Source organism: Oncorhynchus gorbuscha, linkage group LG15 (assembly GCF_021184085.1).
Source record: "Oncorhynchus gorbuscha isolate QuinsamMale2020 ecotype Even-year linkage group LG15, OgorEven_v1.0, whole genome shotgun sequence".
Classification (NCBI taxonomy): domain Eukaryota; kingdom Metazoa; phylum Chordata; class Actinopteri; order Salmoniformes; family Salmonidae; genus Oncorhynchus; species Oncorhynchus gorbuscha.
In genome coordinates, this window is record NC_060187.1 from 82241817 (window position 1) to 82263016 (window position 21200).

At 46.9% G+C, this 21200-nt stretch overlaps 1 protein-coding gene and 1 long non-coding RNA gene across 2 annotated transcripts; both read right to left on the reverse strand.

The window, feature by feature from the left end:
- Positions 1-7135: 7135 nt before the first annotated feature.
- On the reverse strand, positions 7136-8243 carry LOC123997579. Its single transcript, XR_006832133.1, has 2 exons — positions 7996-8243; positions 7136-7804 (listed from the first exon to the last, which is right to left on the reverse strand). It is a non-coding gene; the product is annotated as an uncharacterized LOC123997579 (long non-coding RNA).
- Positions 8244-10005: 1762 nt separating this feature from the next.
- LOC123996709 (sugar transporter SWEET1-like) lies at positions 10006-17624 on the reverse strand. Its single transcript, XM_046300327.1, has 6 exons — positions 17396-17624; positions 16930-17007; positions 16689-16812; positions 13398-13559; positions 12939-13058; positions 10006-11087 (listed from the first exon to the last, which is right to left on the reverse strand). The coding sequence occupies exons 1-6, from the start codon at positions 17461-17463 to the stop codon at positions 10980-10982; spliced, it is 660 nt and encodes a 219-aa protein (XP_046156283.1). The 5' UTR covers positions 17464-17624; the 3' UTR covers positions 10006-10979.
- Between the last annotated feature and the right edge of the window lie 3576 nt (positions 17625-21200).

The following is a 21200-nucleotide window of genomic DNA, read 5'->3' on the forward strand; positions in this document are numbered from 1 at the left end:
TAGCTAGGTCTCTCTCCCTGTGGCATAGCTAGGTCTCCTTCTCTCCATGTGTATAGCTATGTCTCTCTCCCTGTGGCATGGCTGTCTTTCTCCCTGTGGCATAGCTAGGTCTCTCTCCCTGTGTATAGCTATGTCTCTCTCCCTGTGGAATAGCTAGGTCTCTCTCTCTCCCTGTGGCATAGGTATGTCTCTCTCCCTGTGGCATAGCTATGTCTCCCTCTCTCCCTGTGGCATAGCTAGGTCTCTCTCTCTCCCCGTGGCATAGCTAGGTCTCTCTCCCTCCCCGTGGCATAGCTAGGTCTCTCTCCCTGTGGCATAGCTAGGTCTCTCTATCTCCCTGAGGCATGGCTGTCTTTCTCCCTGTGGAATAGCTAGGTCTCTCTCTCTCCCTGTGGCATAGGTATGTCTCTCTCCCTGTGGCATAGCTATGTCTCTCTCCCTGTGGCATGGCTATGTCTCTCTCCCTGTGGCATGGCTATGTCTCTCTCCCTGTGGCATGGCTATGTCTCTCTCCCTGTGGCATGGCTATGTCTCTATCCCCGTGGCATGGCTATGTCTCTATCCCCGTGGCATGGCTGTCTTTCTCCCTGTGTCATAGCTAGGTATCTCTCTCTCCCTGTGGCATAGCTAGGTCTCTCTCCCTGTGGAATAGCTAGGTCTCTCTCTCTCCCTGTGGAATAGCTAGGTCTCTCTCTCTCCCTGTGGCATAGCTAGGTCTCTCTCTCTCCCTGTGGCATAGCTAGGTCTCTCTCCCTGTGGCATGGCTATGTCTTTCTCCCTGTGGCATAGCTAGGTCTCTCTCCCTGTGGCATAGCTAGGTCTCTTTCTCTCCCTGTGTATAGCTATGTCTCTTTCTCTCCCTTTGTATAGCTATGTCTCTCTCCCTGTGGCATAGCTAGGTCTCCTTCTCTCCATGTGTATAGCTATGTCTCTCTCCCTGTGGCATGGCTGTCTTTCTCCCTGTGGCATAGCTAGGTCTCTCTCTCCCTGTGGCATAGCTAGGTCTCTCTCTCTCCCTGTGGCATGGCTATGTCTCTCTCCCTGTGGCATGGCTATGTCTCTCTCCCTGTGGCATGGCTATGTCTCTCTCCCTGTGGCATGGCTGTCTTTCTCCCTGTGTCATAGCTAGGTATCTCTCTCTCCCTGTGGCATAGCTAGGTCTCTCTCTCTCCCTGTGGCATAGGTATGTCTCTCTCCCTGTGGCATAGCTATGTCTCTCTCCCTGTGGCATGGCTATGTCTCTCTCCCTGTGGCATGGCTATGTCTCTCTCCCTGTGGCATGGCTATCTCTCTCCGGTGGCATGGCTATGTCTCTCTCCCGTGTGGCATGGCTATGTCTCTCTCTCTTGTGGCATGGCTATGTCTCTCTCCTTGTGGCATGGCTATGTCTCTCTCCCTGTGGCATGGCTATGTCTCTCTCCCTGTGGCATGGCTATGTCTCTCTCCCTGTGGCATGGCTGTCTCTCTCCCTGTGTCATAGCTAGGTATCTCTCTCTCCCTGTGATCTCTCTCTCCCTGTGGCATAGCTAGGTCTTTCTCTCTCCTTGTGTATAGCTATGTCTCTCTCCCTGTGGAATAGCTAGGTCTCTCTCTCTCCCTGTGGAATAGCTAGGTCTCTCTCTCTCCCCGTGGCATAGCTATGTCTCTCCCCCTCCCTGTGGCATAGCTATGTCTCTCTCCCTGTGGCATAGCTAGGTCTCTCTCTCTCCCTGTGGCATAGGTATGTCTTTCTCCCTGTGGTATAGGTAGGTCTCTCTCCCTCTCCCTGTGTATAGCTAGGTCTCTCTCTCCCTGTGGAATAGCTATGTCTCTCTCCCTGTGGCATGGCTATGTCTCTCTCCCTGTGGCATGGCTCTGTGGCATGGCTATGTCTCTCTCTCTCCCTGTGGCATGGCCATGTCTTTCTCCCTGTGGCATAGCTAGGTCTCTCTCTCTCTCCCTGTGGCATAGGTATGTCTCTCTCTCTCCCTGTGTATAGCTATGTCTCTCTCCCTGTGTATAGCTATGTCTCTCTCCCTGTGGCATAGCTAGATCTCTCTCTCTCTCCCTGTATAGCTAGGTCTCCCTCTCCCTGTGGAATAGCTAGGTCTCTCTCTCTCCCTGTGTATAGCTATGTCTCTCTCCCTGTGGCATAGCTAGGTCTCTCTCTCTCCCTGTGGCATAGCTAGGTATCTTTCTCTCCCTGTGGCATAGGTATGTCTCTCTCCCTGTGGCATAGCTAGGTCTCTCTCCCTGTGGCATAGGTATGTCTCTCTCCCTGTGGCATAGCTCGGTCTCTCTCTCTCCCTGTGTATATGCTTTCTCCCTGTGGTATGTCTCTCTCCCTGTGGAATAGCTAGGTCTCTCTCTCTCCCTGTGACATAGCTAGGTCTCTCTCTCTCCCTGTGACATAGCTAGGTCTCTCTCCATGTGGCATAGCTAGGTCTCTCTCTCTCTCCCTGTGGCATAGCTAGGTCTCCCTCTCCCTGTGGCATAGCTAGGTCTCTCTCTCCCTGTGGCATAGCTAGGTCTCTCTCTCTCCCTGTGGCATAACTAGGTCTCTCTCCCTGTGGCATAGCTAGGTCTCTCTCCCTGTGGCATAGGTATGTCTCTCTCCCTGTGGCATAGCTCGTCTCTCTCTCTCTCTCCCTGTGTATAGCGATGTCTCTCTCCCTGTGGAATAGCTAGGTCTCTCTCTCTCCCTGTGACATAGCTAGGTCTCTCTCCCTGTGGCATAGCTCGGTCTCTCTCTCTCCCTGTGTATAGCGATGTCTCTCTCCCTGTGGAATAGCTAGGTCTCTCTCTCTCCCTGTGACATAGCTAGGTCTCTCTCTCTCCCTGTGACATAGCTAGGTCTCTCTCCATGTGGCATAGCTAGGTCTCTCTCTCTCTCCCTGTGGCATAGCTAGGTCTCCCTCTCCCTGTGGCATAGCTAGGTCTCTCTCTCCCTGTGGCATAGCTAGGTCTCTCTCTCTCCCTGTGGCATAACTAGGTCTCTCTCCCTGTGGCATAGCTAGGTCTCTCTCCCTGTGGCATAGGTATGTCTCTCTCCCTGTGGCATAGCTCGTCTCTCTCTCTCTCTCCCTGTGTATAGCGATGTCTCTCTCCCTGTGGAATAGCTAGGTCTCTCTCTCTCCCTGTGACATAGCTAGGTCTCTCTCCCTGTGGCATAGCTAGGTCTCTCTCCCTGTGGCATAGCTATGTCTCTCTCCCTGTGGCATAGCTATGTCTCTCTCCCTGTGGCATAGCTATGTCTCTCTCCCTGTGGAATGGCTATGTCTCTCTCCCTGTGGCATGGCTATGTCTCTCTCCCTGTGGCATGGCTATGTCTCTCTCCCTGTGGCATGGCTATGTCTCTCTCCCTGTGGCATGGCTTTCTTTCTCCCTGTGTCATAGCTAGGTATCTCTCTCTCCCTGTGGCATAGCTAGGTCTCTCTCTCTCCCTGTGGCATAGGTATGTCTCTCTCCCTGTGGCATAGCTATGTCTCTCTCCCTGTGGCATGGCTATGTCTCTCTCCCTGTGGCATGGCTATGTCTCTCTCCCTGTGGCATGGCTATGTCTCTCTCCCTGTGGCATGGCTATGTCTCTCTCCCTGTGGCATGGCTATGTCTCTCTCCCCGTGGCATGGCTGTCTTTCTCCCTGTGTCATAGCTAGGTATCTCTCTCTCCCTGTGGCATAGCTAGGTCTCTCTCTCTCCCTGTGGCATAGCTAGGTCTCTCTCCCTGTGGCATAGCTAGGTCTCTCTCCCTGTGGCATAGGTATGTCTCTCTCCCTGTGGCATAGCTCGTCTCTCTCTCTCTCTCCCTGTGTATAGCGATGTCTCTCTCCCTGTGGAATAGCTAGGTCTCTCTCTCTCCCTGTGACATAGCTAGGTCTCTCTCCCTGTGGCATAGCTAGGTCTCTCTCTCTCCCCGTGGCATAGCTAGGTCTCTCTCCCTGTGGCATAGCTATGTCTCTCTCCCTGTGGCATAGCTATGTCTCTCTCCCTGTGGAATGGCTATGTCTCTCTCCCTGTGGCATGGCTATGTCTCTCTCCCTGTGGCATGGCTATGTCTCTCTCCCTGTGGCATGGCTATGTCTCTCTCCCTGTGGCATGGCTTTCTTTCTCCCTGTGTCATAGCTAGGTATCTCTCTCTCCCTGTGGCATAGCTAGGTCTCTCCCTCTCCCTGTGGCATAGGTATGTCTCTCTCCCTGTGGCATAGCTATGTCTCTCTCCCTGTGGCATGGCTATGTCTCTCTCCCTGTGGCATGGCTATGTCTCTCTCCCTGTGGCATGGCTATGTCTCTCTCCCTGTGGCATGGCTATGTCTCTCTCCCTGTGGCATGGCTATGTCTCTCTCCCTGTGGCATGGCTATGTCTCTCTCCCTGTGGCATGGCTATGTCTCTCTCCCTGTGGCATGGCTATGTCTCTCTCCCTGTGGCATGGCTATGTCTCTCTCCCTGTGGCATGGCTATGTCTCTCTCCCCGTGGCATGGCTGTCTTTCTCCCTGTGTCATAGCTAGGTATCTCTCTCTCCATGTGGCATAGCTAGGTCTTTCTTTCTCCCTGTGGCATAGGTATGTCTCTCTCCCTGTGGCATAGCTAGGTCTCTCTCCTTGTGTATAGCTATGTCTCTCTCCCTGTGGAATAGCTAGGTCTCTCTCTCTCCCTGTGGAATAGCTAGGTCTCTCTCTCTCTCCCTGTGGCATAGCTAGGTCTCTCTCTCTCCCTGTGGCATAGCTAGGTCTCTCTCTCTCCCTGTGGCATAGCTAGGTCTCTCTCTCTCCCTGTGGCATAGCTAGGTCTCTCTCCCTGTGGCATGGCTATGTCTTTCTCCCTGTGGCATAGCTAGGTCTCTCTCCCTGTGGCATAGCTAGGTCTCTTTCTCTCCCTGTGTATAGCTATGTCTCTTTCTCTCCCTGTGTATAGCTATGTCTCTCTCCCTGTGGCATAGCTAGGTCTCTCGCTCTCCCTGTGGCATAGGTATGTCTTTCTCCCTGTGGTATAGGTAGGTCTCTCTCCCTCTCCCTGTGGCATAGCTATGTCTCTCTCTCTCCCTGTTGCATAACTAGGTCTCTCTCTCCCTGTTGCATAGCTAGGTCTCTCTCCCTGTGGCATAGCTAGGTCTATCTCCCTGTGGCATAGCTAGGTCTATCTCTCTCCCTGTGGCATAGCTATGTCTCTCTCTCTCCCTGTGGCATAGCTATGTCTCTCTCTCTCTCTGTGGCATAGCTATGTCTCTCTCTCTCCCTGTGGCATAGCTATGTCTCTCTCTCTCCCTGTGGCATAGCTATGTCTCTCTCTCTCCCTGTGGCATAGCTATGTCTCTCTCTCTCCCTGTGGCATAGCTATGTCTCTCTCTCCCCTGTTGCATAACTAGGTCTCTCTCTCCCTGTTGCATAGCTAGGTCTATCTCTCTCCCTGTGGCATAGCTAGGTCTATCTCTCTCCCTGTGGCATAGCTAGGTCTCTCTCTCTCCCTGTTGCATAGCTAGGTCTCTCTCCCTGTGACATAGCTAGGTCTCTCTCCCTGTGACATAGCTATGTCTCTCTCCCTGTGACATAGCTAGGTCTCTCTCCCTGTGACATAGCTAGGTCTCTCCCTGTGGCACAGCTAGGTCTCCCTCCCTGTGGCACAGCTAGGTCTCTCTGCCTGTGGCACAGCTAGGTCTCTCTCCCTGTGGCACAGCTAGGTCTCTCTCCCTGTGGCATAGCTAGATCTTTCTCCCTGTGGCATAGCTAGGTCTCTCTCCCTGTGGCATAGCTAGGTCTCTCTCCCTGTGGCATAGCTAGGTCTCTCTCCCTGTGGCATAGCTATGTCTCTCTCCCTGTGGCATAGCTAGGTCTCTCTCCCTGTGGCATAGCTAGGTCTCTCTCCCTGTGGCATAGCTAGGTCTCTCTCCCTGTGGCATAGTTAGGTCTCCCTCTCTCTCCCTGTGGCATAGCTAGGTCTCTCTCCATGTGGCATAGCTAGGTCTCTCTCTCTCCCTGTGGCATAGCTAGGTCTCTCTCTCTCCCTGTGGCATAGCTAGGTCTCTCTCTCCCTGTGGCATAGCTAGGTCTCCCTCTCCCTGTGGCATAGCTAGGTCTCTCTCTCTCCCTGTGGCATAGCTATGTCTCTCTCTCTCCCTGTGGCATAGCTATGTCTCTCTCTCTCTCTGTGGCATAGCTATGTCTCTCTCTCTCCCTGTGGCATAGCTAGGTCTCTCTATCCTTTTCCTTGATCCTTCCCTTCTCTCTTACAACTCCTGTTACACTGTCAATCTCTGCTGTTCCCTTGACCCTATTCCTCCCAATTCCCAATCTTTCTTTTCCATGTCCCCTCTCTCTCCTCCCCCTCTTTTTCCCCACTCCCACCCTCTTGGTGTTGTGTCTGTGTTCTCAGTAGGGAGGCTGGATCTTTTGATTACAGGAAGAGAAGCTGGCACACATATACACGCACGCTGAGAAACCCGAAACACAGCCGTTCCCACAGCTGCCCAATCAGGCAGTGTTGGCTAAAAGACACTTACTCATGCTCACACACATCAACACATTCTCATTGCAGAACAATCACACTGGCTTGTCTCACTAACACAAACTCATTTCCAGTATCACCCAATGTCTCACACATTGCTTTCCACACAAACAAACCTAAGGGTAACCTCATTAACCTTAAAACACAAACAAACCCCACATAACAACAAGAGCAGGGGTGTATTCATTAGTAGGATTCCGTTGCAAAACAGTTCTGCAATGGAAAGTGATTACTGTTAACTCTAAGAAGCCAACAGAACCAAACGGGGAGGGACCTACCTGAATTTGTCCAATAGAAACGTACTTTTAGAGTAAACGGTTTCTGTTGCTAAACGTTTTGCAACTGACTAATGAATACACCTCTGGTGTTCCACATGGTCAAATGCAGTGCTCTCATCTTGTTGAATATATCTGCATATTCAGCCAATCAAATTGTACCTATTCATGTTAGCAGTAGGCCTATGTGGATAATCTTTATCCACACAAAGAAAAACACTGGATCTTAAACAACAGTATAAAACACGTATCCAATCAGTCTGAAGAAGCAGCAAAGCCCCAACTCTCTTATTTCCAGAGTGATAATATCCTATTAAAATAGCATATGTAGAATACCCTATACACAATCCAATGCATCAACAACAAAAAGAGCACAGACAATAGACTTACAGTATATTTAGTTTGGACCAATAAAACCAAATAAACACATTGTGCACATGAAGACATACGACTCAAATACAACAATAAACACATTGTGCAGATGAAGACATACGACCGAAAAATACAACAATAAACACATTGTGCAGATGAAGACATACGACTCAAATACAACAAATATAAACTGTGTATGAAACACAATAAGAATGGAATTCTTAGTCTTCCCTCAGTTCATGGATTTAGAGACCAAGTACCGATGATGTAGAGTACACGCCATGTCTGCTTAGAGTAGGGAAAGGGTTGCAAAACTCCAGGAACTTTCAATAAATTGCCTGGTTTTCCAGAAATCCTGGTTGGAGGGCTCCAGATTTCCTTCTTATTCTCTTCAGATTCTGTGAATCCTCCAACCAGGATGTCTGGAAAAACAAGTTCCTGGAGTTTGGCAACCCTAGTAGGGATGGACAACTGAGGGCTCTACACCCCAGCTACAACTAGTACTACTAGCACTAGTACTAGTACTACTAGGAGCCTCTTCATCTCTCCGTGGTACTTAACTGATCCATTCATATAACTGATTAACTAGCGAGTCTAGACCTTAGACGTCTGGTTATCCAGGTGACCTTAGACGTCTGGTTATCCAGGTGACCTTAGACGTCTGGTTATCCAGGTGACCTTAGACGTCTGGTTATCCAGGTGACCTTAGACCTTAGACGTCTGGTTATCCAGGTGACCTTAGACCTTAGACGTCTGGTTATCCAGGTGACCTTAGACCTTAGACGTCTGGTTATCCAGGTGACCTTAGACCTTAGACGTCTGGTTATCCAGGTGACCTTAGACCTTAGACGTCTGGTTATCCAGGTGACCTTAGACCTTAGACGTCTGGTTATCCAGGTATTCAGTGCTTTCAGAAAGTATTATTCAGCCTCATTCTAAAATGGATTTTAAAAATAAATAATAATCGTCACCAAGCTTAAACAAAAGCCCATGATGACAGAGAGAAAACAGGTTTAGATACATTTTTGCAAATCTATAAAAAACAGAAATACCTTTATTTACATAAGTATTCAGTCCCTTTGCGATGAGACTCGAAATTGAGCTCAGGTGCATCCTGTTTCCATTGATCCTGTTTCCATCCTTGAGATGTTTCTACAACTTGGAGTCCATCTGCGGTAAATTAAATTGATTGGACATAATTTGGAAAGGTACACACCTGTCTATATAAGGTCCCACAGTTGACAGTGCATGTCAGAGCAAAAACAAAGACATGAGGTCGAAGAATTGTCCATAGAGCTCCAAGACAGGATTGTGTAGAGAAACAGATCTGGGGAAAGGTACCAGACAATTTCTGCAGTATTGAAGGTCCAAGAACACAGTGGCCTCCATTGTTCTTAAAGGGAAGAAGTTTGAAACCACCAAGACTATTCCTAGGGCTGGCCGACAGGCCAAACTGAGCAATCAGGGGAGAAGGGCCTTGGTCTGGGAGGTAACCAAGTACATTGACAGAGCTCCTCTGTGGAGATGGGAGAACCTTCCAGAAGAACAACCTTTTTTTGCAGAATTCCACCAATCAGGCATTTAGGTAGAGTGGCTAGATGGAAGCCACTCCTCAGTAGAAGGCTCATGACAGCCTGCTTGGAGTTTGCCAAAAGACACCTAAATGACTCTCAGACCATGAGAAACAAGATTCTCTGGTCTGATGAAACCAAGATTGAACTCTTTGGCCTGAATGCCAAGCATCATATCTGGATGAAACCTGGCACCATCCCTACGGTGAAGCACGGTGGTGGCAGCATCATATCTGGATGAAACCTGGCACCATCCCTACGGTGAAGCATGATGGTGGCAGCATTATATCTGGATGAAACCTGGCACCATCCCTACGGTGAAGCATGGTGGCGGCAGCATCATATCTGGATGAAACCTGGCACCATCCCTACGGTTTAGCATGGTGGCGGCAGCATCAAATCTGGATGAAACCTGGCACCATCCCTACGGTGAAGCACGGTGGTGGCAGCATCAAATCTGGATGAAACCTGGCACCATCCCTACGGTGAAGCACGGTGTTGGCAGCATCAAATCTGGATGAAACCTGGCACCATCCCTACGGTGAAGCACGGTGGTGGCAGCATCAAATCTGGATGAAACCTGGCACCATCCCTACGGTGAAGCACGGTGGTGGCAGCATCAAATCTGGATGAAACCTGGCACCATCCCTACGGTGAAGCATGGTGGCGGCAGCATCATATCTGGATGAAACCTGGCACCATCCCTAGGGTGAAGCACGGTGGTGGCAGCATCAAATCTGGATGAAACCTGGCACCATCCCTACAGTGAAGCATGATGGTGGCAGCATCATATCTGGAAGAAACCTGGCGCCATCCCTACGGTGAAGCACGGTGGTGGCAGCATCAGGCTGTGGGGATGTTTTTCAGCGGCAGGGACTGGGAGACTAGTCAGGATTGTGGGAAAGATGAACAGAGCAAGTACAGAGAAATCCTTGATGAAAACCTGCACCAGAGTGCTCAGGACCTCAGTCTGAGGCAAAGGTTCACCTTCCTACAGGATAATGACCCTAAGCACACAGCCAAGACAAGGCAGGAGTGGCTTCGGGACAAGTCTCTGGAATTGAACCCGATCTAACATCTCTGGAGAGACGTGAAAATAGCTGTGTAGCAACGTTCCCATCCAACCTAACAGAGTTTGAGAAGATCTGCAGAGAAGATTGGGAGAAACTCCCCAAATACAGATGTGCCAAGCTTGTAGTGTCATACCCAAGAAGACTCGAGGCTGTAATCGCTACTAAAGGTGTTTCAACAAAGTACTGAGTAAAGGGTCTGTAAATGTGATATTTCCATTTTATAAATGTACAAAATAAAAACAATTAAACATCTCTTTGCTTTGTTATTATGGGGTATTGTGTGTAGGTTATTTTCCTCATCAAACACTTTAATACATTTTACAATAAGGCTGTAATGTAACAAAATGTGGAAAAACTCAAGGAGTCTGAAAACTTCCCAAATGCACTATACATCAGTCTAGTTAAAAGAGAAGGATAACAACCCAGCAGATACTGTAGCTACCAGGAACAGTTGTTCACCCCTAGTTCACAGGTACCATAGTGATGAGGACAGACAAGTCAACTATAAAGGTGAGGGGGTCTCAAACCCCACTAGAGGCGGGATCATCCTGCCCTGTTAGTTAGAGCGATTCAACCAATAGCAGCGCAATGATGCTGAGCAAAAAACCTTCCACTGGATAACAGAGACTACTGTGATTGACAGGGCAGGACTGTCCCGCCCATGGTTGAGTTCTCAGTAATGATGTCCCAGACTAGTACAGAAGGCACAAAAAGGAAGTGGTGGAGGGAGAACGATGAGGAAGATGCCCCTAACCACTGATACAGGGTCAGATATTTATTCATCATTTTCCATCCCCCATTGCTAGGGTACTCTGATCCAAGATCTGTGATTAGGGACAGCTTCTGTCTTGAGAGGAGAAAGTCTTCTTAAACCCTTGGTGGGTAGGAGTGATCATGAATCATTTACAATATGAGTAACAATATCAGTGATGGACAGCCTGACCATGATAGGGTCAAGAAGCCTGTTATCTCTCTCCCTTGTAACCATTGGTGTTTTTTTTACCTTTATTTAACTAGGCAAGTCAGTTAAGAACAAATTCTTATTTTCAATGACGGCCTAGGAACAGTGGGTTAACTGCCTGTTCAGGGGCAGAACGACAGATTTGTATCTTGTCAGCTCGGGGGTTTGAACTTGCAACCTTCTGGTTGGAAGTCCACTGCTCTAACCACTAGGCTACCCTGCCGCCCCTGGTGTGAGTCTCCAGCCACTTAAATTTCGATGAGCTTATAGGATGGCACGCCTTGATTGACAGATGCAAATCTCCAGAACAGGAAGAACCGGATGAGACTGGTCACAATGCCTGGCGTGTTTGGAACCTGTAACACACAAACAAACACAAAGAGGGTAACGCCTGGCGGGTAGGAGCGTTGGGCCAGTAAGGTAAAAATATGTCGTTCTGTTCCTAAGGCAGGCAGTTAACCCACTGTTCACCGGGCGCCAAAGACCTGGACGTCGATTAAGGCAGACCTCCGCACCGCTCTGCCTCAGAGGGGATGGCTTAAATGCGGAAGACACATTTCAGTTGTACAACTGAGTAGGTATCCCCTTTCCCTAAAGCTAATTTACAATCATTTAACAGTCCCCTTCCATCTAGCCCCTACCATGTCTCACATGCAGTCTATTCAGACCCCTGGACTTTTTACACATTTTGTTACTTTACAGCCTCATTCTAAAATGGATTAAATGCATTTTTTTTCTCTTCAATCTACACACAATACCCCATAACAACAAAGCAAGAACTAGATTTAAAAAAATATATATATATACTTTTTAAATACCTTATTTACATAAGTATTCAGACCCTTTGCTATGAGACAGAAAGAAATTGAGTGCAGGTGCATCCTGTTTCCATTGATCATCCTTGAGATGTTTCTACAACTTGATTGGAGTCCACCTGTGGTAAATTCAATTGATTGGACATGATTTGGAAAGGCACACACCTGTCTATATAAGGTCCCACAGTTGTCAGAGCAGAAACCAAGCCGTGAGGTCGAAGGAATTGTCCGTAGAGGTCTGAGACAGGACTGTGTCAAGGCACAAATCTGGGGAAGGGTACCAAAACATTTATGCAGCATTGAAGGTCTCCAAGAACACAGTGACCTCCATCATTCTTAAATGGAGGAAGTTTGGAACCAACAAGACTCTTCCAAGAGTTGGCCACCTGGCCAAAATGAGCAATCGGGGGAGAATGGACTTGGTCAGGTAGGTGACCAAGAAAACTCTGACAAAGCTCCAGAGTTCCTCTGTGGAGATGGGAGAATCTTCCAGAAAGATAACCATCTCTGAAGCACTCGACCAAATGAGGATTTTATGGTATTGTGGCCAGATGGAAGCCACTATTCAGTAAAAAGGCACATGAAAGCCTGCTTGGAGTTTGCCAAAATGTACCTAAAGACTCAGACCATGAGAAACAAGACTCTCTACTCTGATGAAACCAAGTTTGAACTCTTTGGCCTGAATGCAAAGCATCACGTCTGGTGGAAACCTGGCACCATCCCTACAGTGAAGCATGGTGGTGGCAGCATCATGCTGTGGGGATGTTTTTCAGCGGCAGGGACTGGGAGACTAGTCAGGTTCGAGGGAAAGATGAACGGAGCAAAGTACAGAGAGATCCTTGATGAAAACCTGCACCAGAGCGCTCAGACTGAGGCGATGGTTCACCTTCTAACAGGACAACAACCCTGCCAATACAACGCAGAAGTGGCTTCGGGACAAGTCACTGAATGTCCTTGAGTGGACCAGCCTGAGCCCAGACTTGAATCCGATCAAACATCTCTGGAGAGACCTGGAAATAGCTGTGCAGCGACACTCCCCATCCAAACTGACAGAGCTGATCTGCAGAGAAGAATGAGAGAAACTCCTCAAATAGAGGGATGCCAAGCTTGTAGTGTCATACCCAAGAAGACCCGAGGCTGTAATCGCTGCCAAAGGTACTTCAACAAAGTACTGAGTAAAGGGTCTGAATACTTATGTAAATGTGATATTTGTTGTGTTATTTTTAATAAATGAATACAGTTGCAAAAATGTCTATAAAACTTGTTTTTGCTTTGTCAATGAGGTATTGTATGTAGAGGGAAAAAAATAATTGAATACATTTCAAAATAAGGCTGTAACGTGGAAAAAGTCAAGGGGTCTGAATACTTTCCGAATGCACTGTATACACACACCATGATATAGTAGTCTTGCAGCTGTAGTCCATAGAGCGTCCAGGATGTTGAGGTGAGGAAGGTAGCTACAGTCAAAGAGAAGGACAAACGCTCCACACTACCAGTACGCACTATCTCCATCTGACAGAGAGTAGAGAGGGAGAGAGAGAGGGCAAGGGGAGAGAGCGTGATGAGAAAGGTGGTCATGTTCTGAAGATGGAATCTAATTAGCCTGTTGTTGGGCTACCTTACATATTTATGAGAGTATGTGAGGAATCAGAGAACTGTGGGTATCAGGGTGGTAGGTACCAGAACATTGGAACAATAGGTCTGTTTGCCAGTCTAGTGAGTGTGTGTTATCTGAACTCTGTATTAAAGTTGTATAAAAGGTTCTTCACCAGTGCGTGGAAGAATGTGTCCAATGCGTGGACATAGGGTGCATATTGTATAAACACTGTAAGAAAGGGTTTGCATATTTACCAGGTCAGCGAGTGGACTCAGGTACATGCTGATAGTGAACAGGCTGCAGGTGAGACCTAGCTGGGCCAGCTGAGACTCTCCCTGAGGCAGGACAACACTGAAGTACAGCCAGCCTCCACAGACCACTCCTCCTGCTAGTAACGTCTGAGAGGTCACTCGCCTCTGGAACGAACACACACACAAGTTTACTGACCCCATACTAGTTTTAACTATTTTGGCACACACCCTAAAAATAGGCTTCAAGCTAGAGGTGGCCCGAATAATCAGAAAGGCCGATTAATTAGGGCAGATTTCAAGTTTTCATAACAATCAGAAATCGGTATTTTTGGACACCGATTTTTTTGACACCTTTATTTAATCTTTATTGAACTAGGAAAGTCAGTTAACAACACATTCTTATCTTCAATGACGGTCTAGGAACGGTGGGTTAACTGCCTCGTTCAGGGGCAGAACGACAGATTTTTACCTTGTCAGCTCGGGGGATTCAACCTTACAGTTAACTAGTCCAACGCTCTAACCACCTGATTACATTGCACTCCACAAGGAGACTGCCTGTAACGCGAATGCAGTAAGCCAAGGTAAGTTGCTAGCTAGCATTAAACTAATCTTATAAAAATCAATCACTCATAATCACTAGTTAACTACACATGGTTGATGATATTACTAGTTTATCTAGTGTGTATATGCTTTGCATATAATTAATGTGGTGCGTATCGTTGCTCCAATGTGTACCTAACCATGAACATCAATGCCTTTCTTAAAATCAATACACAGAAGTAGATATTTTTAAACCTGCATATTTAGCTAAAAGAAATCCAGGTTAGCAGGCAATATTAACCAGGTGAAATTGTGTCACTTCTCTTGCGTTCATTGCACGCAGAGTCAGTGTATATGCAACAGTTTGGGCCGCCTAATTTGCCAGAATTTTACGTAATTATGACATAACATTGAAGGTTGTGCAATGTAACAAGAATGTTTAGACTTATGGATGTCACCCTTTAGATAAAATACGTAACAGTTCCGTATTTCACTGAAAGAATAAACGTCTTGTTTTCGAGATGATAGTTTCCGGATTCGACCATATTAATGACCTGAGGCTCGTATTTCAGTGTGTTATCATGTTATAACTAAGTCTGTGATTTGATAGAGCAGTCTGATTGAGCAATGGTAGGCACCAGCAAGCTCATAAGCACTTTTGTGCGTTTTGCCAGCAGCTCTACTGTTTATGACTTCAAGCCTATTAACTCCTGAGATTGGCTGGGGTAACCGATGTGAAATGGCTAGCTAGTTAGCGGGGTGTGTGCTAATAGCGTTTCAAACATCACTCGCTCTGAGACGTGGAGTAGTTATTCCCCTTGCTCTGCATGGGGAACGCTGCTTCAAGGGTGGCTGTTGTCGTTGTGTTCCTGGTTCGAGCCCACGTAGGAGCGAGGAGAGGGGCGGAAGCTATACTGTTACACTGGCAATACTAAAGTGTCTATAAGAACATCCAATAGTCAAAGGTTAATGAAATACAAATGGTATAGAGAGAAATAGTCCTATAAGAACTACAACCTAAACCTTCTTACCTAGGAATATTGAAGACTCATGTTAAAAGGAACCACCAGCTTTCATATGTTCTGAGCAAGGAACTTAAACGTTAGCTTTCTTACATGGCACATATTGCACTTATACTTTCTTCTCCAACACTTTGTTTTTGCATTGTTTAAACCAAATTGAACATGTTTCATTATTTATTTGAGGCTAAATTGATGATATTGATGTATTATATTGATGTATTATATTACGTTAAAATAAGTGTTCATTCAGTGTTGTTGTAATTGTCATTATTACAAATACATTTAAAAAAAAAAGTTATTTTATTATTATTATATAAATCGGCCGATTAATCGGTATCTGCTTTTTTTTTGTTGGTCTTCCAATAATCGGTATCGACGTTGAAAAATCATACTCGGTCGACCTCTACTTCAAGCAGGGAACCAGTGGGCAGATATACTGAAAGTACTTCAAACCCTAATGGAAAAATACAAACAATGAACTAGAGCAAACAAACCTTGAATGTCTACAGAAAAATCATCATTATGATATCTACATAAATGAACACCAGACCATCTGGTGACCATCGTCATTTATGAACATTTGAACATCTTGGCCATGTTCTGTTATAATCTCCACCCGGCACAGCCAGAAGAGGACTGGCCACCCCACATATGCTCTCTCTAATTCTCTCTTTCTTTCTCTCTCTCGGAGGACCTGAGTCCTAGGACCATGCCCCAGGACTACCTGACATGATGACTCCTTGCTGTCCCCAGTCCACCTGACCGTGCTGCTGCTCCAGTTTCAACTGTTCTGCCTTATTATTATACGACCATGCTGGTCATTTATGAACATTTGAACATCTTGGCCATGTTCTGTTATAATCTCCACCCGGCACACCCAGAAGAGGACTGGCCACCCCACATAGCCTGGTTCCTCTCTAGGTTTCTTCCTAGGTTTTGGCCTTTCTAGGGAGTTTTTCCTAGCCACCGTGCTTCTACACCTACATTGCTTGCTGTTTGGGGTTTTAGGCTGGGTTTCTGTACAGCACTTTGAGATATCAGCTGATGTATGAAGGGCTATATAAATGAATTTGATTTGACCATCTCTAAGACAAATGAATGCACTCCTGGGGGATTCAGGTCTGGCCGTATCTATGTGATAAGTGACCATAAAACACTGTGGACAACTCACCTTGTCGTTGGTGTAGTGGCAGTAGGAGAGACTATAAAACACTGTGGTCAACTCACCTTGTCGTTGGTGTAGTGGCAGTAGGAGAGACCATAAAACACTGTGGTCAACTCACCTTGTCGTTGGTGTAGTGGCAGTAGGAGAGACTATAAAACACTGTGGACAACTCACCTTGTCATTGGTGTAGTGGCAGTAGGAGAGACTATAAAACACTGTGGTCAACTCACCTTGTCGTTGGTGTAGTGGCAGTAGGAGAGACCATAAAACACTGTGGTCAACTCACCTTGTCGTTGGTGTAGTGGCAGTAGGAGAGACTATAAAACACTGTGGTCAACTCACCTTGTCGTTGGTGTAGTGGCAGTAGGAGAGACTATAAAACACTGTGGTCAACTCACCTTGTCGTTGATATAGTGGCAGTAGGAGAGACTATAAAACACTGTGGTCAACTCACCTTGTCGTTGGTGTAGTGGCAGTAGGAGAGACTATAAAACACTGTGGTCAACTCACCTTGTCATTGGTGTAGTGGCAGTAGGAGAGACCATTAAAACACTGTGGTCAACTCACCTTGTCATTGGTGTAGTGGCAGTAGGAGAGGATGTAGAGGGACTGTAAACAGGCTCCTATGGTGTTAACCAGGACCAGAGTCCCATCCGTCTTCAGTATTCCATAATACAGCCAGCCCAGGTTACTATAGAGACAGACAAGACTTTAGCTCAGTGGGCTAACACAGTATGACTTGTGCAGACGACCCGGGTTTAATCAGTGGTCACTGGCACGTTGCCTAGGCACCACACACACAGCTTACTTGAGGCATGTGGTGAGGAAGGGGAGGAACTGGACGTTATCTGCACTTTTGGAAGCTCTCATCTTCTTCAGGTCCGTCCTGACACACACACACACACACACACACACATTTTTATAAGACCTGCTTGCAAATCTAGCACAAGAAAAAGGATGCAACTGAACTAAAACATTATTTTATTATCACCTGTCCTGAGTATTCTATTTACACAAGCCTCAGGCATTGAACGAATAACTAAGCAAATATTTGATTAACTCATATCTGTGAGATAAGGGTGGAGTAGCTAGCTAGCTAACCAACACCGAGCTAGCTATGTTTCCAAAGTTTAATGCTATACAAACAAGCAAATTAGAGCTGAATTTGGTCTCTGCCCAAGTTTGCGATGTTGGCACTAAAGAACAGGTATCTAGCCAACGTTAGCTACTTAGCCAGATAGTTTCTCTGAACAGCAGAAAGCTGTCAAACTTACAGTCCAGTCGAGAACATCCCGACTGTAAATACGATGCACGCCCATGATAGAAACTGCAAAAACTCCATAGATCGGAAAAAGGAATGTGTGGCGCACTACCTAGATAGCTAGATATGTGTCTAAATTGTGAGTACTTTCGCTGTGAATATCAAATCAGCTATAGTGCAAATAGTTGACATCTGCATCAGCAACTCAACGCTGACGTCGTTCTAACGACACTGTATTTCCGTGTTTGTAATCAAGGGCGTATTCATTTCGCCAATTCTGTTGTAAAACGTTTCGTATACGGAAGCAAACAGAACGTAACGAGAGACACCTAACTTCACGTGTCCAATAGAAACTCTCGTTTGCTTTAGTTTGGTTCTTTAACGATAAACGGTTTCCTTAATGAATAAACCACAGTATTCTGAAATAATTCTGCACTCTGATTGGCAGATATGGATGAGAGGATGGATAGGTTTCCACCAGTGATATGATGGTCAATATGACGATGGATGATTTCGCTCGTAATCCATCAAGGACTTCAGGTACAGATCTTGGATCAGTCTTTTCTCCCAAAACATTAACCTTAACAATTAAGGGAGATAATGATACACTGACCTTAGATCAGTGTCCACGGGCAACGCTATCCTCCTCCTCTCCCTGGAGACATAAAGTTGCATCTGTGATCACCAATAATGGGATTTAGATGTTGCCGAGTGCACCACTACATCAGTGTCCAGGGACATATTATAAGGTCACTAAAAGCACTCATTTAGATGAACGCAGCAGAATATAGTCTATGTCAAATGTGCAGGAGGCGGAGATCATGATCAAATAGTGTAAAATCACAGTCTGTTTTGGGGTAGTTAGGCTACTGCTGCGAAAACCTACTACTCCTACTGCTAGCAGGTAAACCACCCTACTGTTTTGGGGTAGTTAGGCTACTGCTGCGAAAACCTACTACTCCTACTGCTAGCAGGTAAACCACCCTACTGTTTTGGGGTAGTTAGGCTACTGCTGCGAAAACCTACCACTCCTACTGCTAGCAGGTAAACCAAACCACAGGTAAACCTACTTACTGTTTTGGGGTAGTTAGGCTACTGCTGCGAAAACCTACTACTCCTACTGCTAGCAGATAAACCACCCTACTGTTTTGGGGTAGTTAGGCTACTGCTGCGAAAACCTACTACTCCTACTGCTAGCAGGTAAACCACCCGACTGTTTTGGGGTAGTTAGGCTACTGCTGCGAAAACCTACTACTCCTACTGCTAGCAGGTAAACCACCCTACTGTTTTGGGGTAGTTAGGCTACTGCTGCGAAAACCTACTACTCCTACTGCTAGCAGGTAAACCACCCTACTGTTTTGGGGTAGTTAGGCTACTGCTGCGAAAACCTACTACTCCTACTGCTAGCAGGTAAACCACCCTACTGTTTTGGGGTAGTTAGGCTACTGCTGCGAAAACCTACTACTCCTACTGCTAGCAGGTAAACCACCCTACTGTTTTGGGGTAGTTAGGCTACTGCTGCGAAAACCTACTACTCCTACTGCTAGCAGGTAAACCACCCTACTGTTTTGGGGTAGTTAGGCTACTGCTGCGAAAACCTACTACTCCTACTGCTAGCAGGTAAACCACCCTACTGTTTTGGGGTAGTTAGGCTACTGCTGCGGTAAAACCTACTACTCCTACTGCTAGCAGGTAAACCACCCTACTGTTTTGGGGTAGTTAGGCTACTGCTGCGAAAACCTACTACTCCTACTGCTAGCAGGTAAACCACCCTACTGTTTTGGGGTAGTTAGGCTACTGCTGCGAAAACCTACTACTCCTACTGCTAGCAGGTAAACCACCCTACTGTTTTGGGGTAGTTAGGCTACTGGTGCGAAAAGCTACTACTCCTACTGCTAGCAGGTAAACCACCCTACTGTTTTGGGGTAGTTAGGCTACTGCTGCGAAAACCTACTACTCCTACTGCTAGCAGGTAAACCACCCTACTGTTTTGGGGTAGTTAGGCTACTGCTGCGAAAACCTACTACTCCTACTGCTAGCAGGTAAACCACCCTACTGTTTTGGGGTAGTTAGGCTACTGCTGCGAAAACCTACTACTCCTACTGCTAGCAGGTAAACCACCCTACTGTTTTGGGGTAGTTAGGCTACTGCTGCGAAAACCTACTACTCCTACTGCTAGCAGGTAAACCACCCTACTGTTTTGGGGTAGTTAGGCTACTGCTGCGAAAACCTACTACTCCTACTGCTAGCAGGTAAACCACCCTACTGTTTTGGGGTAGTTAGGCTACTGCTGCGAAAACCTACTACTCCTACTGCTAGCAGGTAAACCACCCTACTGTTTTGGGGTAGTTAGGCTACTGCTGCGAAAACCTACTACTCCTACTGCTAGCAGGTAAACCACCCTACTGTTTTGGGGTAGTTAGGCTACTGCTGCGAAAACCTACTACTCCTACTGCTAGCAGGTAAACCACCCTACTGTTTTGGGGTAGTTAGGCTACTGCTGTGAAAACCTACTACTCCTACTGCTAGCAGGTAAACCACCCTACTGTTTTGGGGTAGTTAGAAAACCTACTACTGCTGTGAAAACCTACTACTCCTACTGCTAGCAGGTTAACCACCCTACTGTTTTGGGGTAGTTAGGCTACTGCTGCGAAAACCTACTACTCCTACTGCTAGCAGGTAAACCACCCTACTGTTTTGGGGTAGTTAGGCTACTGCTGCGAAAACCTACTACTCCTACTGCTAGCAGGTAAACCACCCTACTGTTTTGGGGTAGTTAGGCTACTGCTGCGAAAACCTACTACTCCTACTGCTAGCAGGTAAACCACCCTACTGTTTTGGGGTAGTTAGGCTACTGCTGCGAAAACCTACTACTCCTACTGCTAGCAGGTAAACCACCCTACTGTTTTGGGGTAGTTAGGCTACTGCTGCGAAAACTACTACTCCTACTGCTAGCAGGTAAACCACCCTACTGTTTTAGGGTAGTTAGGCTACTGCTGTGAAAACCTACTACTCCTACTGCTAGCAGGTAAACCACCCTACTGTTTTAGGGTAGTTAAGCTACTGCTGTGAAAACCTACTACTCCTACTGCTAGCAGGTTAACCACCCTACTGTTTTGGGGTAGTTAGGCTACTGCTGCGAAAACCTACTACTCCTACTGCTAGCAGGTAAACCACCCTACTGTTTTGGGGTAGTTAGGCTACTGCTGCGAAAACCTACTACTCCTACTGCTAGCAGGTAAACCACCCTACTGTTTTGGGGTAGTTAGGCTACTGCTGCGAAAACCTACTACTCCTACTGCTAGCAGGTAAACCACCCTACTGTTTTGGGGTAGTTAGGCTACTGCTGCGAAAACCTACTACTCCTACTGCTAGCAGGTAAACCACCCTACTGTTTTGGGGTAGTTAGGCTACTGCTGTGAAAACCTACCACTTCTACTGCTAGCAGGTAAACCACCCTACTGTTTTGGGGTAGTTAGGCTACTGCTGCGAAAACCTACTACTCCTACTGCTAGCAGGTAAACCACCCTACTGTTTTGGGGTAGTTAGGCTACTGCTGCGAAAACCTACTACTCCTACTGCTAGCAGGTAAACCACCCTACTGTTTTGGGGTAGTTAGGCTACTGCTGCGAAAACCTACTACTCCTACTGCTAGCAGGTAAACCACCCTACTGTTTTGGGGTAGTTAGGCTACTGCTGCGAAAACCTACTACTCCTACTGCTAGCAGGTTAAACCACCCTACTGTTTTGGGGTAGTTAGGCTACTGCTGCGAAAACCTACTACTCCTACTGCTAGCAGGTAAACCACCCTACTGTTT

Coding starts and splice junctions, on each gene's coding strand:
- LOC123996709 (XM_046300327.1), bottom strand. CDS start 17,463: ATGGAGTTTTTGCAGTTTCTATCATGGGCGTGCATCGTATTTACAGTC. Junction 13,560..16,688: donor GCCACTACACCAATGACAAG/GTGAGTTGACCA, acceptor TGTTCGTTCCAG/AGGCGAGTGACCTCTCAGAC. Junction 11,088..12,938: donor TGCAAGACTACTATATCATG/GTGTGTGTATAC, acceptor TGTGTGTTACAG/GTTCCAAACACGCCAGGCAT.